This window comes from Rhizopus delemar, genomic scaffold (assembly GCF_000149305.1).
Source record: "Rhizopus delemar RA 99-880 supercont3.2 genomic scaffold, whole genome shotgun sequence".
In the NCBI taxonomy this organism is placed as follows: Eukaryota; Fungi; Mucoromycota; class Mucoromycetes; order Mucorales; family Rhizopodaceae; genus Rhizopus; species Rhizopus delemar.
The window spans coordinates 4,460,497-4,476,923 of NW_027137828.1; the positions used below are offsets into that span (position 1 = coordinate 4,460,497).

General features: G+C 33.4%; 8 protein-coding genes across 8 annotated transcripts; 5 read left to right on the top strand and 3 right to left on the bottom strand.

Annotated features, from left to right (window-relative positions):
- Positions 1-619: 619 nt before the first annotated feature.
- Positions 620-1,657, top strand: RO3G_03977 (uncharacterized protein; the record flags this gene model as incomplete). Its single annotated transcript, XM_067658567.1, has 1 exon — positions 620-1,657. One exon carries the CDS (start codon positions 620-622, stop codon positions 1,655-1,657), a length of 1,038 nt encoding a protein of 345 aa, XP_067514668.1.
- A 3,323-nt stretch (positions 1,658-4,980) lies between these two features.
- On the top strand, positions 4,981-5,685 carry RO3G_03978 (uncharacterized protein; the record flags this gene model as incomplete). Its single annotated transcript, XM_067658568.1, has 4 exons — positions 4,981-4,989; positions 5,040-5,058; positions 5,243-5,354; positions 5,409-5,685. 4 exons carry the CDS (start codon positions 4,981-4,983, stop codon positions 5,683-5,685), a joined length of 417 nt encoding a protein of 138 aa, XP_067514669.1.
- Positions 5,686-6,162: 477 nt separating this feature from the next.
- On the top strand, positions 6,163-7,326 carry RO3G_03979 (uncharacterized protein; the record flags this gene model as incomplete). Its single annotated transcript, XM_067658569.1, has 6 exons — positions 6,163-6,253; positions 6,315-6,381; positions 6,436-6,658; positions 6,710-6,805; positions 6,876-7,056; positions 7,259-7,326. The coding sequence occupies 6 exons, from the start codon at positions 6,163-6,165 to the stop codon at positions 7,324-7,326; spliced, it is 726 nt and encodes a 241-aa protein (XP_067514670.1).
- Positions 7,327-9,319: 1,993 nt separating this feature from the next.
- RO3G_03980 (uncharacterized protein) lies at positions 9,320-9,842 on the top strand (the record flags this gene model as incomplete). Its single annotated transcript, XM_067658570.1, has 3 exons — positions 9,320-9,329; positions 9,382-9,599; positions 9,792-9,842. 3 exons carry the CDS (start codon positions 9,320-9,322, stop codon positions 9,840-9,842), a joined length of 279 nt encoding a protein of 92 aa, XP_067514671.1.
- Positions 9,843-9,900: 58 nt separating this feature from the next.
- On the bottom strand, positions 9,901-10,818 carry RO3G_03981 (uncharacterized protein; the record flags this gene model as incomplete). The annotated part of the gene is made up of 2 exons (XM_067658571.1): positions 9,901-10,755; positions 10,804-10,818. 2 exons carry the CDS (start codon positions 10,816-10,818, stop codon positions 9,901-9,903), a joined length of 870 nt encoding a protein of 289 aa, XP_067514672.1.
- A 591-nt stretch (positions 10,819-11,409) lies between these two features.
- Positions 11,410-11,647, top strand: RO3G_03982 (uncharacterized protein; the record flags this gene model as incomplete). Its single annotated transcript, XM_067658572.1, has 2 exons — positions 11,410-11,455; positions 11,505-11,647. 2 exons carry the CDS (start codon positions 11,410-11,412, stop codon positions 11,645-11,647), a joined length of 189 nt encoding a protein of 62 aa, XP_067514673.1.
- A 614-nt stretch (positions 11,648-12,261) lies between these two features.
- Positions 12,262-13,503, bottom strand: RO3G_03983 (uncharacterized protein; the record flags this gene model as incomplete). Its single annotated transcript, XM_067658573.1, has 4 exons — positions 12,262-12,770; positions 12,824-13,108; positions 13,162-13,395; positions 13,461-13,503. The coding sequence occupies 4 exons, from the start codon at positions 13,501-13,503 to the stop codon at positions 12,262-12,264; spliced, it is 1,071 nt and encodes a 356-aa protein (XP_067514674.1).
- A 640-nt stretch (positions 13,504-14,143) lies between these two features.
- Positions 14,144-15,466, bottom strand: RO3G_03984 (uncharacterized protein; the record flags this gene model as incomplete). The annotated part of the gene is made up of 7 exons (XM_067658574.1): positions 14,144-14,239; positions 14,294-14,540; positions 14,589-14,713; positions 14,766-15,086; positions 15,154-15,246; positions 15,297-15,383; positions 15,443-15,466. 7 exons carry the CDS (start codon positions 15,464-15,466, stop codon positions 14,144-14,146), a joined length of 993 nt encoding a protein of 330 aa, XP_067514675.1.
- Positions 15,467-16,427: the final 961 nt, after the last annotated feature.

A 16,427-nucleotide genomic window follows, 5' to 3' on the forward strand; every position in this document is an offset into this window, starting at 1 on the left:
TTCTCTCCTCCATTATTTATTTTAACAAATAAAAAATAAGAAAATGTTGTCACTTGTTTGAATAAAGGACTGAAACATATCAACTGTCAAAAAAGAAAGTGCATGTGAAATCACTTGGCTGTCATAAACTTGTACAAACAAGACCGTCTCTTCGGTTTTCCCGTCCCCCCTTTTTATTCATTCAATTAAGGCTGTGAATATAAGCAGTGATGATTACAATGATATTGACAAACAATGCCCCAATCATTCTTTATCAATGAAGTATATAAACAAACCTATGTTCTTTCTATTCTTTTTTTTTTAATTGAAAAATTTTAATCTCAAATAAAAAAAAAAGGTTGTCAACATGGTTGCTACGCAAAATTCGTTATTATCAAACAGAGCATATCGTCTCTATGCAGGACATGGCAACTGGATTAATCTAGGAGAAAATACTACAAATGATTTGCTGGACATATTTGCAAAAGGCGTGCCCACACGATACCAATTATCTCCAGGGTTATTTATTGACATTATACCTCATGACGTAGATTGCAATAGTAAAAACATTGACATGCTAGGTTTAATGCGTGCTGATCTGGTTTATGAATCTACAGAAGAGAATACGGTGCAGCAAGCAATGTCCAATTATATCCGTGGTCTATTGGATGACCAAGGAATCATCGATGCATTCCCTCCAGTAAAATCCGGTGAGAATCTACCTCACATCACCTCTTTGCCATCTCACAGACATCTAAGTCTTGTCCCTTCTGTCACTGGCGTCACTCGCAGAGGTCCTAAATCGAGCCATGATTATAACTGTGATTCTTCTTCAAAAAACTCCTCTACTCAATTAAAAAAGAAATCCTCTACTCCCTTCTCTAAACGCTTACACAAGAAGGCCAAGGCAGTACAAAAGGATGAGTTTTCGAAAAAGATGATTTTGCCTTCATCCACAAATGTAAATTTGGCTAGTCGCGACAGTTATGGTAACCCTTCGGATACGTCGATAGACTTTATGCAGTCACATCAGCAGCATTCTGGACTGTGGACAGTACCAGCAGCCCCATTTACGAGATTAAGAGCCTCTGATCTTGATTTTGAATTTAATCCTCCTTCAAGTTCGAGCTCTACAAATATTGCGACCATTGCTCATCCTGAGGGTTTTGATAGTCAACCAACTTTACAAAGACTATCACCCACGCTCATGTTAAATGCCTATGATCATGAATTCGTAAATTCAAAAAGTCGAATCCTATCATCTTACTACCCTTGTTCTCAAAGTTCTCTACCTTCTTCTGCTAACGTTCATCATCAACTTTTAGAGCATCATGAGCAACAACAACAGGAGCAACAATCCTTTAATGAAATCGGTACAACCAGTGATTCCATGATTTCATCTTCCTGCTGGGTCGGTGTCCAGTCAAACACGATAAAAGACGAAGAAGAGCGGTGGATGTCTTCAATGGAATACAGTGGAAAAGATGATAGCAGTAACATGCTTATTCATCACGAACCTACCATGACACAACCATCTTTCGATCTTCATCATCGATCAAGTGTAGACCATGGCTATTACTTTAATGACTCTTCAAAATCAACCACAGGTCCTTCTTCACCAAATGATGTTGATGACATAACCACACTGCCTGAAAGTGTTAAACGTGTCTTACTTTAATCAATAAAATTTGTAATTCAAAAGAGAATCGTCGCAAGTACACTTTTTTAGAGTATCACAACTTTTCTTTTGGCTATCACTAACCTCTGCCTTTGCCAGATGAGCATACTTTTTAGGGCAACTATTTTTTTTTTTTTTTTTTTTTCAATAAAATTTTTATTGTTCTATATTAAGAACAAATGAATTTCACGTGTCACCTACGCGTGTGCGCCTTCTTTTTCTCGTAGCATTGTCCTCGGGGCACTCATTTCACTTTTTTTTAAATTAATAAATCAATGTGTTTCATATTTTAGTATGAATATCCTCTTAACCGCATGTCTTTTGATGGCATGTGTTTCCTTAAAGAAAGGAGAAGGAGAGCTACGTATGTGTTACATCATCATTCAAACCTTTGTATTCTTGATTAAGATGCATTTGGACTTTTTTTTTTATCAAAACTGATTCATTCAGCGACACTGCTTAACCCATTTTCTTTATAAATTACGAAAAATAAAGCTATTAAATCAATTGAGAAAGTGGGAAAGGAGAGACAAGCTTTTGTAGTCCTATACGTACTCTCCCTCCCTTCTTGGTGATTGCTTCTCTCCCATCTCTCCCACCCCTTTTTCCTTTGCTCTTAAAATAAAACAAGATTGATGCTTGATATAAACCCTTTTTTTGCATATGCACGGGCGCTTGAATGTATATATTGAAAGATCTAAAATAGAGTTGTATTTTTCTATCTATTCCATAAAAGGAGGATGCGTTTATTTGTCTTTTCAATGAGAATACTTGGATTATATATTTTTAACGAAATAAAAAGGAGCAAACGCGTCTATTTTTTTTTCCCTCATCATTCAAGCCTTCCTCCTTTATCTGTACTGGTAAATAGCAGCGATATGATCCTTCTTCCATGTCCTCTCCATGGCACTTGCTTCACATGCTGAAATAAATTAATTGAATAATCTCAGATACCGTGAATTTCTTTTTTATTTTCCTTGATTAAACATTCTTAATATGTAATTATATTTTTAAAATCCATGTATTTGAATAGACTCTTTATTACAAGCAAGTGGACTAACAGATTTGAACTGAGATATTTAAAATATTAAACAACCAAGGATAGTAACAACGAAATTGAGTGATTAACAAAAGAAGGGTGTTTTTTCGCCTAATTCCTTATATCCTTTCACAACAAACGTCCAAAAGGAGGAAATGAGCAGCATGCTTACATGAAATTAAGCAAATTTAAGATATAAAGTAACCATCTCATGTCTTTTTCTTGTTCAAAGAAAGAAAATAGCCCACGTCTCTTCTTTGATTAAGATTGAATCAAATAAAGCTAAAATTCATAATCTCCCGCGACACTTTCCATTGCCCGTTCCCCACATACAACCGAATGTTGTGTAACTTGGAAGTTTTGTATATCGCTGCTTAGTTGGTTTTTGTAATACAATTTTGAATAACCTAACGAAGGCTTGACGATCATGCAAACTTTAAAAGGAAAAAAGAATGCACAGACGAATTAAAGCGCTTGTACACGCAGCTAATTACCAACGTGATATGACGATTATTGTGGTGAAAGCAAGGATGTTTCAACAATAGACGTGTTTAATAAGAGAAATGCGTCCTTGATAGTCGAAAGTGTCTTCATTTTATTCATCATTCGAAAAACTAGAAAGTTTATATTTAAACATTTGTTTTAATAAAATTAACACATAGCACTTTATAAAGATTTGCAAGCCCGTTGGGTAAGATGAATAATACATTATCATAACTAATCCTATTCAATACAAATACCATCTTTGTAAATTGTGCATGATTAATATCAGCATTGTCCAAAAAAAAAAGCGTATAAAATCTTATTTTATTGATCTTTGAAATTCTTGCTTTTTATTGCGTTTTTCATGAGCACAATAACCTTTTTTTTTTGGTAAAAGTTAATGTATACAATGATGACAATATGCTTTTTGATGTAGCCGACTATGAATAATAATCAACTTCTTTGTAAGGACCTCTTTATCCCTTATATACTCTCGTTCAAATTTCTGATTTATAATGAGGCTTATTCAAGCTATAAATAGGAAAAATAGGCCCTTGATGTCTAGTCCTTACTTTGACGCAGTAATCCTTGAATTAGCATGGTGATATTCTGGACTAGAGAGATCATTAACAAATAATGACTTTTGGGCTAGTCTTGAGATCGGGGATTATAAATGTACATACAGTGTTAAGTGCCTGGTTTAGTTGAAGTGTCGATCCAATAGTCCAATCGATTCAATGGCACTGGCTAAGCTTTCCTGTACTCTTTAGTAAATATCGTGTTTCTTGAAAGATTTCGGATCGCCCTGTCTTTTATTTTGTTTATTATAATAAAAAGTGAAATAAGTTGATCTTAAAATGACAAAAAAACTAAAGATTGTTTTTTTTAATAGTTGGTATATGTTCATTCGTGCACTAAGGGTGCTGGTCTATTTATATGTCTCTACTAGAATCAATTTATACCTAAATCTTACTCATTGTGATGAAGTTTGAAAACCTCAAAAAAACTACAAAAGCAACTCCATAGAGATGTTCTTTGCTGGGTTTTTTTTTTTTTAAAAAAAAAGTGTCAGCCTTTTACAAACCAAATTTACAATTTATGACTTTCAAGCTTTTTAAAGCATACGTGATTTAAAATAATAAAGCTTTAATAAGCCCATTGAGCGATTTTTTTTTCTTACACTTCGTGAATGACTTTTTTAGTAACCATTGGCTTATTAATTTATTTTTAGAAAAGAAGACAGAAGAATAATGCATTTTGTTTGCCATCCTCTCTTCAATCTAACATATATATATCTGCTTCTAGTATGCATTCACCATTTTTTGAAAGAAAAAGAAGAGTAGAAAAAAAATGCATGGAATATACGTTGTCTCCAGAAAAGTGCATACAGTCATTTTAAAGAGCGACTTAAAAGGTTTCCGTAATTGCTCTTTTTTTTTTTTTTTTTTCTTCCTAAAATAAACCAATGATACTAGAATCTAGAGCACCACCACCTCCTGGAGAGGATGATCCACAAGCAGGATGTAAACTTATGGACACATTTGGCATTATCGTTCAGCTATGCTTAGCTGCAGCTGCTTTTTCAACACTAATCTTTAAAAGACAAAGAGAAAAACCCCAACGACCTTTAAGGATTTGGTAAGTTGTTGTTCTAATGTTTCTACAAAATCTTTAATTGTTTTATAAATAGGGGATTTGATGTTAGTAAACAATTGGCGGGTGGCATCATCGTGCACTTTCTAAATGTGGTGGCCGCTGTCTTTTTTGGGGTTAATCCTGAAGAAGGAGTCAAGTCTAACCCATGCGCTTGGTAAAAATATAAAAACATACTTTTATAAATATTCTAACGTAATTTTATAGGTACTTTCTCAACATCCTAGTAGATACAACACTTGGTGTTGGAATTATATGGCTTATATTAACAGGATTCAAATATGCAATACTAAAGCTAGGATGGACAGGCTTTCAGAGCGGTGTTTACGGTGACCCACCCTTTACGGAACAGCTCAAAAAATGGGCTAAGCAGCTCACAGTGTATATTATTAGCTTAATACTTATGAAAGTGATTGTGGTTGTCTTGTTTCATTTATGTCCATGGATATTGGATTTTGGAGATTGGGTTTTGGAATGGACAGTAGGCAATTATCGATTACAAGTTGTCTTTGTCATGTTAATGTAAGCAATACATATTATACTATCGGAATGTATGTTCATTGGTTAAGCTTATAGATTTCCACTTGTAATGAACATTTTGCAATTCTGGGTGATTGATACAATTGTTAAGCATAAATCAGACAAGAATAGCCCTACATCGATTCGATTAAATGCCGATGAAGAAGACGCACAGACCTTGTTAAGGTCGCATGAAGAAAGTGAAGAAGAGACAAATACTATACACGAACCACTACCAGAATATAGTGTAGTAAAAGATAACAATAATCGTGAAGAAGGCTCATCATCTTCAGCCCATGGAAATGAATATGAACTTGAATCAAAGAAACATTGATATACCCTCTCTACGCCACCATTCTTTTGTTTATAAAAGCATTCATTCATACTTTTTTTTGTCATGTAAATTTGTGCATAATTAAAAGATATCAAAAAATATAACATGCTTTCTGCAATTGAGGATTATCAAATGAAATTGAGTCTACGCCCTGTATATACAAAAATAAATAGATCATTTTAAACGTGTATACTTACATATCGCAGTATAAAGAGAACACAATAGGCCAATTTATATATTAAGTAGACTTTAAAATATAAAAAACAAATAGCTCATTTCAAAAAAGCCAGTTGCATTATTGAAACATTTTAAAAGCGACAATTTAAATTGCGCAGAATCATTTTACACAAAAAGCAGTAAAGTCACATTAACCTTTTTTCTTTTTTCTTTAAAGAACTAAAATGAAGAAGAAAGAAAAAGCAAGTACCTTGTTCACATATTCATTTATTTCTAACATATAAAAAGTAGGTTTTGCTTATGGGAAAGAGTGGTTCAGGAAAGACCTCTATGCGGTCAATCATTTTCAGTAATTACATTGCTAGAGACACTAGAAGATTAGGCGCAACAAGTAAAAACAAATAAATAAAAATAAAATTATACACACTGAAAAACCCACTTTTTTTATATAGTTGATGTTGAACATTCAAATGTCAAATTTCTTGGCAATTTAGTATTAAACTTATGGGACTGTGGAGGGTAAACTATCAGCTGAATTTTTTTTATTTTATTTTCCTTACAGTCTTTCTATAGTCAAGAAGCATTTATGGAGAACTATTTTGCTTCACAAAGAGATAGAATTTTTAAAAATGTAGAAGTACTGATATATGTGTTTGATGTAGAAAGTAGAGATTGGGAAAAGGATCTTCACTATTATCAGTCTTGTTTAGAAGCTATACTTGCCAACTCAAAGGAAGCACGTATATTTTGTTTAATACATAAAATGGACCTTGTACCTGAACATCAAAGAGATCAAGTAATGGCTATAATAATAGTAAAAAAGCTATAAACTAAACTTTTTGTAAAGGTATTCGAACAACGAGTAACAGAACTTCAAAGAAGATCAGAACCATTAAATATCCAAGCCTTTCGTACATCCATTTGGGATGAAACACTTTATGCTGTAAAAACAAAACCAAAAAAAGAGACTATTTCTGTTGATAGAAATAATACTAACTATAACGATGTATTAGGCTTGGTCTAAAATTGTGCATTGTTTGATTCCTAACATCAGAGTGCTTGAGTCACACTTGAACAACTTTTGTCGTATATGTGATGCAGATGAAGTTGTATTATTTGAAAGAACGACATTTTTAGTGATTGCAACAGCAGCCACTATACTTCATCAAGATCATCATCGATTTGAGAAAATAAGTAATATTATTAAACAATTCAACTTGGGCTGTAGCAGATCACAAACAAGATTTAAAAGTATGGAAATTAGAGGAAGTAATTTTACAGCATTTATTGATGTATTAACAAATAATACCTACGTTATGATTGTTATGTCAGACCCCAATATACGTAAGCCTAAATTGTTATTATCATCATTATCTTTACTTATTATTTTATATAGAATCAGCAGCCACTCTATTAAACATTGCAGCAGCTAAAAAGCATTTTGAAAAAATTGAAGCAAAATAAAAAATATAAAAAGAGACGTCATGTAATTCACCCAACTTTTTTTTCTCTTTTACTCTTTTACTCTTTTACTCTTTTACTCTTTTACTCTTTTACTCTTTTACTCTTACTCTTTCTATGTTTTATCAAAAAACTGTATTTTTATTCTATAGCAAACGCAATATATCAAATATTAAGAATTTAAATTTTAATAGAAATCAACATCATTTTAATACATATGATGTTGCTTTGGACCTCGAGAAATAGAACACAAGTAAATCACAAACTGCTGTGTTAATGAAAGGCATGAGATTTAAATGAAGAGAATGGTAAATTATTGAGATATTCAATTGTTTATTTAAACCCTTGATAGATTAGCTCAAATAGAAGAAAACTATATAGTTTCATCCAGCTTTGACAATGTAATAATGCGATTAATGTAGCAAAAAAAAACTAATCTATTTCAATAGGACACTTGTTTTATAAAATCGGGGTTATCTGAGCTAAAGACGGAAATTCAAATAATGGAGAGACAAGATACACAAGTACGATTAAATAATACTTTTCTTTAATGGCTTAAATGAGCACGCAGTATCTCAGGACACTATAATTGGCCAAGCCAAATCAAATGAGACTTAAAAGAAACTAAAAAATCCCTTATGGGAGCAAGGGCAGAAAAAGAAAAGGACAGGGGGGGGGGGAGTAAGGAGTAACTTCTGAAAAATCACTGTTTGGAAATGGACCACAAGAAGGGAAGTCATATCATAAACCAAAAGTAGAACTCAAGTCTATTTAACTGGAAATAACTCATTGAAATATATACAAGTACACCTTTTTCAGAAAGTATTCGTACATTTTTGGAAAAAATTTCGTACACTCGAAAGAAACCGACAACAAAACGACTTTCAAGTGAAATAAACTGGTTGCGAAGCCACGGTCGCAATATCTTACATATTGGTTTCTTTAATTTCTTCAAAAGCTATCGTAAAAGAAGAGCACAAACACGATTCTTAACAGTGATCGATTACATAGAAGATGAAGACATGAAAAAAAAAGGTAGTAGACAATTTCAATCAATGGCGCAATAGTAAAAATGCAAAAGTCTTTTGGGAACAACGGGAAGAAGTAAACCAAGTCAGCATTGACGATTCTATTTCTCAACAAAATGACAACGACAGTTCTTTAGCAGCCACCACTAAAGTAGAAAGTATTGAAATGATCAGTTTAGCTGATGCCAAAGCAATTATGATTGGAAACATTATACCTATTGATGACAACTCTAACGATCTTAGTTTTTCAAATTCTCTGTCAAATTTTAAGCGTGATGTCTATAATTCTTTGGACGTCTCCCTCCTCACATACGAAACCCATTTACAACACCCACTTCGTTGTCCAATATCTTGTTTATTGGAAAAAACTCAAACTGGTGTCCTGAAATACAAAATTATTTTGTAGATCCAATCAAGACCATTCGCAAAATTATGTATAATTCTTTTGGTTTCAATGAATCAAATCATAAGTTTCCGTTAGATAGCATGATGGCCATAATTACAATCGTCAATGATATCAATTGTGGCTTACTGACTCGGTTAAGTGCTGAGAGCAAAATCTTAGCAATAATAAACGATATTACGGATACAGTGGTCATTCGACTTTTGCTATGTATCAAATCAATGGTAGAGATATTACCCATGGTTAACCAAAAAAAAAAGAAATCAAAGAGTTTGAACTTTGTACCAGGTTCTTACAAACTGCCTTTCAAAAATTATTTGATTATGATGACGATGAATTAATCTTCAAATGGTCAAATGCTAACTGTTTCGATGACACCAACAACGACAGTAACCAAAACCGCCCTGATGGTATCGTGGAAAATGACAAGAAAGCAGTGGGATATTTTGAAGTAGAGCCAATTACATGTGCCAAAAATCATAGAAAGGTTAATATCGATTTCCACCGCTTGTGTATGTTCTCAAAAACAGGTTCAGCAGTAAAGGCAAAACATATGCTCCAAATTATGGCTGTGGGTAAGTACGATCATCAAGACTTACTTGGGTCTACTAAGCTTTTATTTCTTAGGCACTAACATCCAACTTCATCTTAGCCAAGTAAGAGGTGATGTCTTAATAGTAGTAGAATTGGATAGCATCCGGCTTCCTTTATCTCTTGATGAATTGCCACAAATGATACCCTACCTTGACCGCCTCTACAATGTAGTGGGCACCATTTATCGCTGCTGTTATGAAAATAATACGGCTGACGTGCTCAGTGAATTTGTCTACTATTTAGAGCCCAAAGTAATTAAAGCCATAACGGAAAAATCTACTGACAGAACACGTAGTAATTGTTTCTACCATCCATATCATTAATTCTCTCCTACTGTATTACTATTTTTTATCTATAAAAGGAAAATAAAGCTCGGCTCTTGGAGCTTGTTACCGAGTCGCAGTTAACAACAATGTTTTGCCAAATACTGGGTGCGTGTATAGGTACTCCAAGGTCAAGAGTACACCAAAATTCATCAGACTCTACATATTTGAAAATGAGTGACCTTGAATGAAAAGTTCTTTTCATTTTGCTCTTACAAACAGACCAAAACTACTTAATAGGATTTAGCTCAGGGGAATATAGAGGAAGATAGACACAGCTATATGCCCGTCTGTTCATCTCTTTTTCAATATCAGCATTCTTATAAATAGGCGCGCTATCCATTACTATGTAGCAATCTTTGAACTCCTCGTGCTTGTCTAAAGCATCCATTGTGTCGCATATGAAATTGAAATAGTGACCTGTGACAGTACCGCTTCTACTTTGGGTGTTGATTACAGCTTTACCACCTCCTGCCTTTCTCTTCTTGTTTGGATTAACGGCTCTTGGCTTTCTCACTTTCACATTGATGGCTCCATATGGAGAAGTTGCCTCAAGTATGGTCGTAGACTTTGCTCTTGACTTGGTTATAACTACTTCGGCACGACTACCTATCTTAGACCAAGCTACAGCTCTTTTCATATTGATATGAAAAGTAGCTTCGTCGATAAATATACAGTTACTGAGATAGTCAATATCAGTCTCCATCCATCTTTTAATCCATTCGTATCTTCTTTTGATGTTCTCAGATGAGTTTCTTTCCACTGAATGGAAGTATGCCTTCAAGCTGATTCTACATTTTTCTTTCATGAAACTGTATACAGCAGTTCTAGAAATGCTCAGGTCCATAAATTGAGCTGATAAACCGTCCATTATTTCATCTACTGTCAACGATGGCTTCTTATCGATGTAACCAACTAAAAATACCCTGTGTTCCTCGCCTAAAGATGGTGGTCTTCCAACAAGATCCTTAGCAGTTTTCCGCTGAATAATATTTTGTGGATCTTTTTGGTCTCTATCATACCAGCCCTGGGCAGTCTGCGTAGGTATGCCTAGTTTCCTTGCGGCTTCGGCCACTTTCACACCCTTTTCATAAACTAGCTCAAAAAATATTCTTTATCCTCGTCCGAGTACTTTCTGTAAGCACATCTTCCTTTTCCTGTTGAATGAGCCTCGACTAGTAATTCACCAGCGCGCTCAACTTTTTCTTCTTTTTTTATAGCCTGCTTCTCAGGAGGTTTTAAGTCGATGTACTGATCATAATTCGTAACGCTGTCTAGCGGATAAGTTTCAATATTAACTTGATTTCAGTAATCACTACTGTTTCTTTTTCATTCTCTCCCACAAAATTTCCAAGGTCGTCTTCATATACAAAATTACTCATAACAAAGTAAAAAGAAACAGTAGAAAAAGCGTACTACGAAATGGCTAATTTATATGCTGAATTTAGCTAAAAGGTTTTTATTATAAAGATTGCCTCGGGAACATGGCTAATTGTATTTTTTAAATCCAGCTAATTTTTTCAAAAGTCTGGCGAATAATTTCTGAAGAGTGTATTAAAGGCAGATAAGGATATGTTGGCACGTGAAATAGATACAGTGGCACAACAAGTAGAGTTAATGAGAATGAGATTACATTTGACTTAAATAATAAAAAGAATGAAACAAGAATAGATCATCAAGAGATTGATATTAAAATATAAGCATTAATAAGTTGACAATTAAGCTGAATGAATTCAAAATGGGATTAGAATCTGTTAGATTAGAGACTATTTGGAAAGGACTTGGTAAATAAAAAATTTAAAATTATTAACTTTATTATTTAGCTAACAATAGGCATGATGGCGTATGCTTTATCAAATTATAATAGAAAAAGAAAACAAGAAAATAAGGGGAAAAAATTAAAGGTTAAAAAACAAATGCAAGAGGAAGTACATCACGCTGGATTTATTGACATGGAAGTGGTTTATTCTGCATGAAATACATAAACAACCAACTCCGCTGAACTCTCTCTCTCTTTCTTTCTCCCCTTTTCTTCTTCTTCTCTTTCTTTCCCTTTGTAGTCATGTTAATAAATAAACAATCTTCTGAATCTATCATTACTCATCATCATCAACTACCATTAACTGAACACAATTTAATATTATTTAATCAACAAGTAAGTAGAATTATTTCAAGTATTAGCACTCATGTCTTTCTAGTTCCCATCCCATAAAGAATCAAGGAAAGAAAAGGCTATTTTATTTGTTGAAGAACAGTCACCTATTATAGAATTAGAAAGAGTACTAAAAGAGCAACAAGAACGAGAAATAAGGATTGATTGTGATCAGACAATGTTTAGTACAAAATCAAAAAGGCAAAATAATTTCCTTTTAAATTGGTTTTTTAAATTTAAACAAAAGAAATGCTCCTTCAATTGTCTTTTTTCAAATATAGAAAAGGATGAACTCATTGCATTTAAATACCCAGAGAAACAATAATTTGTATAAAGATTATAACAATACTTCCTACTACTACTATTACTACTACTACTATTACTAATAATAATAATAATAATAATAATAATAATAATAAACTTTTAATTTTTTTTTATTTACAAAACAATCACTTTTCCTTCATCACTACTCTGTTTAGCCAATTCAATGATACGAATACAGTTAGCTCCATCTTCAGGCTTAACAGCCAACAAGCTAGCATCTGATTTGATAATCGCTTCACCCACATTATTATAGAAAGACAAGTAATCACCATTTTGAGTATCTACTTTACCAACAATATGAACACCACCAATCTCTGTATCAATGCAACCATATCGGTCTGAGCTTTCAACACCATAACCAGCATCCGTAGGAACAAGGCCAGCTTTCAACTGATCTTCTTGAACATCCAAATATTCCTTTCTAAATCCGCCATTCATACCACGAAGATTGAAGCGTAAGACAGGTGTATGGCGAGATAACATGCTGGAACGAAGAATGGCCTTGAAGGAATTTTCATAACCCAAGATGATAGTGAAATCATCAGCAACATCCGTTTCTTTTAATTGTCTTTGATTGCTCACTGTAGCATATACAGTCTTGGGCATACCAAATAAGGAAATGGCTTCATCATTGATTAATATCATGTTTCTTTTGTGGTTTTTATCACTGATTTACCTTGATCGATTAAATGAGCTCCAAGGTCATAAAGCATACCTGATCCAGGAGCGTCGGATTGTTCTCTCCAACCGGCCTTGACAAAGTTACGGAAACGATCAAAGTGAGATTCAAATTCAACCAAACGACCTAAATGACCTGCATTGATCAACTTCTTGACCGTCAAGAAATCGCCATCCCAGCGACGGTTTTGATAGACACTGCAAATAAGTCCTGTTTCCTTGGCAACACGAGCAAGATCATTGGCTTCTTCAGAAGTCACAGTAAAAGGCTTTTCAACAATAACTATTGAAAGAATGAACACAAAAGAAGCTTTTTATGCATTTGCAAGTATTTACCATGTTTTCCACTCTTCATGGCTTGAAGAGCTAGTGAATAATGAGAACCATTGGGTGTAGTGATAACAACCAAATCGATTTCAGAAGAAGCAAATAAATCATCTGTACTCTTAAACACATTAATCCAAGGGTACACTTCTTTTGACTTATCACTCTTTCTTTCAACAACTGCAGCCAGTTGTAAATAAGGTGATGAGACGATCAAAGGGCAGTGAAAGACACGAGCAGACATGCCTTTGTATATTATGTTAGAAAAACGTGCAACATACACCTAATTTTTTTTTTTTACGAGTGCTTACCAAAGCCAATAACACCCACATTGATTTTGTTTCCAGAAGACATTTTTTGATATAGAATTTAGTGTAATGGAAAAAAAGAAAAGAAAAATGGGATTCTTTTTTATTGTTTCCATAAATTCCCAACTTGTCACGAAACCGCAGTAATGGAGCACGTAAAACTCAGATTAAATTTTAATGAGCTCACAGAAAGAAACAAATATCATTTCGTACAAAAAAAAAAAGAAAGGCAAACAAAAATATACAAGCATCGACCTTAATGAGGCATTCATACACATCGCTTGCCATAAAAAAAAGTCTTCTTTTTCAGGTGATTTTTTTTTTTCTCTTTTTTTCAAGGATGACTAATAGACTCAGTTCTCCCGCGTTTTTAGTCTGTTTTCGTGACTTATTCTAGGGCGCTGATCTTTCAACTGAATCTCAGCTACGACACGTCTTTGTCAGCATTGAGACTACCATTATCCTCTGCATCAGTACTTTATAAGCAATTTCATAAAACGATAACAAAAATCCTCTCATAAATCAAGCTTTTTTTCCAACATTTGCAAAAGCTTTTGTTGATTAATATTTATGTAACCAATACATCTTTTAATATATAAATGGTATTGAATCAAATGAAAATGAGTGCAAGATGAAGTATTACAACATAAAGCATTTCTATGATTTTTCTTTATGAATTATAATGTTTAACGCTTCTTTGGAGTACGAGGTTTAATTTCATCGTCTCTAACTGCATGCAAATAAATTTTTGGAGTATTGGTTGGAAGTGCTTGTTTGTAACCCTATACACATTGTTTGTTATTTGACAATATTCCTCTACTTTCTTTTTTCTTTACCTTTGTCCAATCATAACCAAGTGCGTAAGCAAAGATACTACCGTTGCGATTAAATGCTGTGTTCGTGATTGGGCCCGTAGTCTTTGGGAATGGTTTCAAGCGTTGTTTAGAATCTTTATCCCAAAAACTAAATGTACCATCACCACCTGCAGTAGAGAACGTACCATGAATAGGATGGAAGCTAATATCATGTACTGCATAAATATTTTTGGAATCGTCACGGTGACATTTGAATGAAAAGTTTTTACTATAGAAATTCATTAGACAAGGTTTATGTAAACTTCACAAGACTTACGATGCTTCCTTTTCATCAATATATTGAATACCGACTCTTCCTTCAATTGAACCAATGGCAAAACCTTTACTATCCGCAAAACAAGAAACAACACGAGTTTGCCATTTTAATGGTGATACTATTTGCTAAAGAGGCCATGTCAGATTATACGCACAGATCGTGTTCTGATGTTTTTACCTTGAAAATGACTGTAGGGTTATTTAAATCAAATAAACAAACATGCTTTTCTGCTGTTGCTGCAACCATCAATGGTCCCTTTGCATCCATAGCATAACAACGTTCAGGAAGTTGAACAGTACCGATAGGTGTAGGCGAACGTAAATCCCAATATCTGATTGTTTTGTCCCAACTACCAGTTGCAAGTACATTGCCTTGATCCAAAAATTTTGCACACTTAATGGGTTCGTCGTGCTGAGCAATTTGTGTTGATTGACCAGTTGAGATGTCAAACATTCTTCCTGCTTTGTCTACTCCTCCTGATACAACCTTTGTACCATCCTAATATATAATAAAGAATGAATTCATAGTTCTCTTTTAAGCTTATTCTTTTTTTTGTGGCATTTACTTTACTCCAAGTAACACACAGTGCTGGTCCTTCGTGTTGATAAGAAGTTTTGGGAACTGTATTTCCTGAAGGTTGAACTTCATAAATGCGAACCTAGTTTTTAAGGCATAAGAATGGGAGTTACATTTTTCAATATTTCTTACTTGATTATCCCATGAGGATACAGCTAAATAATCAGCTTGTGAAGAGAAATCTAAGCCTGTAATTGTGTCTGTTGGTGGATTGGATACCTATTTAAAAGAAATGAGTGAATAAAAGAGTACTAAGACACTTGATTCCCTATGATTACCTCGAAATCTTTATTATCCATCATATTGAAACGCGCTTAAAAAAGAAAGAAAAAAAAAAAAAAGTCAAATTTTTTATCATCATAAAGTCCGACTAAAGAAAGTGGGGCTTGCTGACAAGAAACAAACAAAAATGAAAAGGAGGTGAGCATCAACCCAATGGTTTTATATGCTTCATCTTATTAGTACGAATTATAAAGAAGTCATGTTAATGAGAAAAAAAAGTATTTACTATTTTCGTTTTAAGCTAAAAAGAATCGATGCCTCTTTAAATATCTATTCAATTACATTTCTAAATATTTCTAATGTGAACAATGATTAAACAAAATATGCTTGTATCTTTGTTATTAAAAGCTTTTATAAATCATTTTTGGGGGACTGTAAAGCAACAGTTCAAAAGTATTAGTTCAGAACAGAGTTTTTTTTTTTAAAAAATCCTCGTAGCATACAAAAAGCGAAGCAAGGTTTGCCTGTATTATTTAATGCTAATAAGAAAGAAAGAAAAAAGATTCAATAAGCCAATATATTGTCCTTCTGCTATTTACAGTGATTTCCCGCTCTAGGTTTGCGAATAAAAAAAAAAAGGCATAAAAACAAGGATATAGTTTATCAGCTTGATAGACAATACTTTTGATCATTTACTATAGTCATATAAAAAGTAAAGTGTTCTTGACACAATATATGTTGTATCTGGATTGGTGCTTTGAATAATAGTAGTAAAATTATGGTCGGCTACAAAAAAATAGAAATGCTACGATTGGTAGGTTTTTCTACTTATTTGGTACTTTCATGAGCAGGATTAATTTTGCAGTAAGAAAGCAAATAAATAGCCAATTACATGTAAAATAAATAATGAATACAAACAGATAAAGCTTACACTTGGATAATTGATAATCAATAATAGTGTCACATTCACCAAGATAAATGTTCTTATTTCTGCTTGTTTATACGTCTATTTGAATTCACCGGGACAAAAAAAAAAGAAGG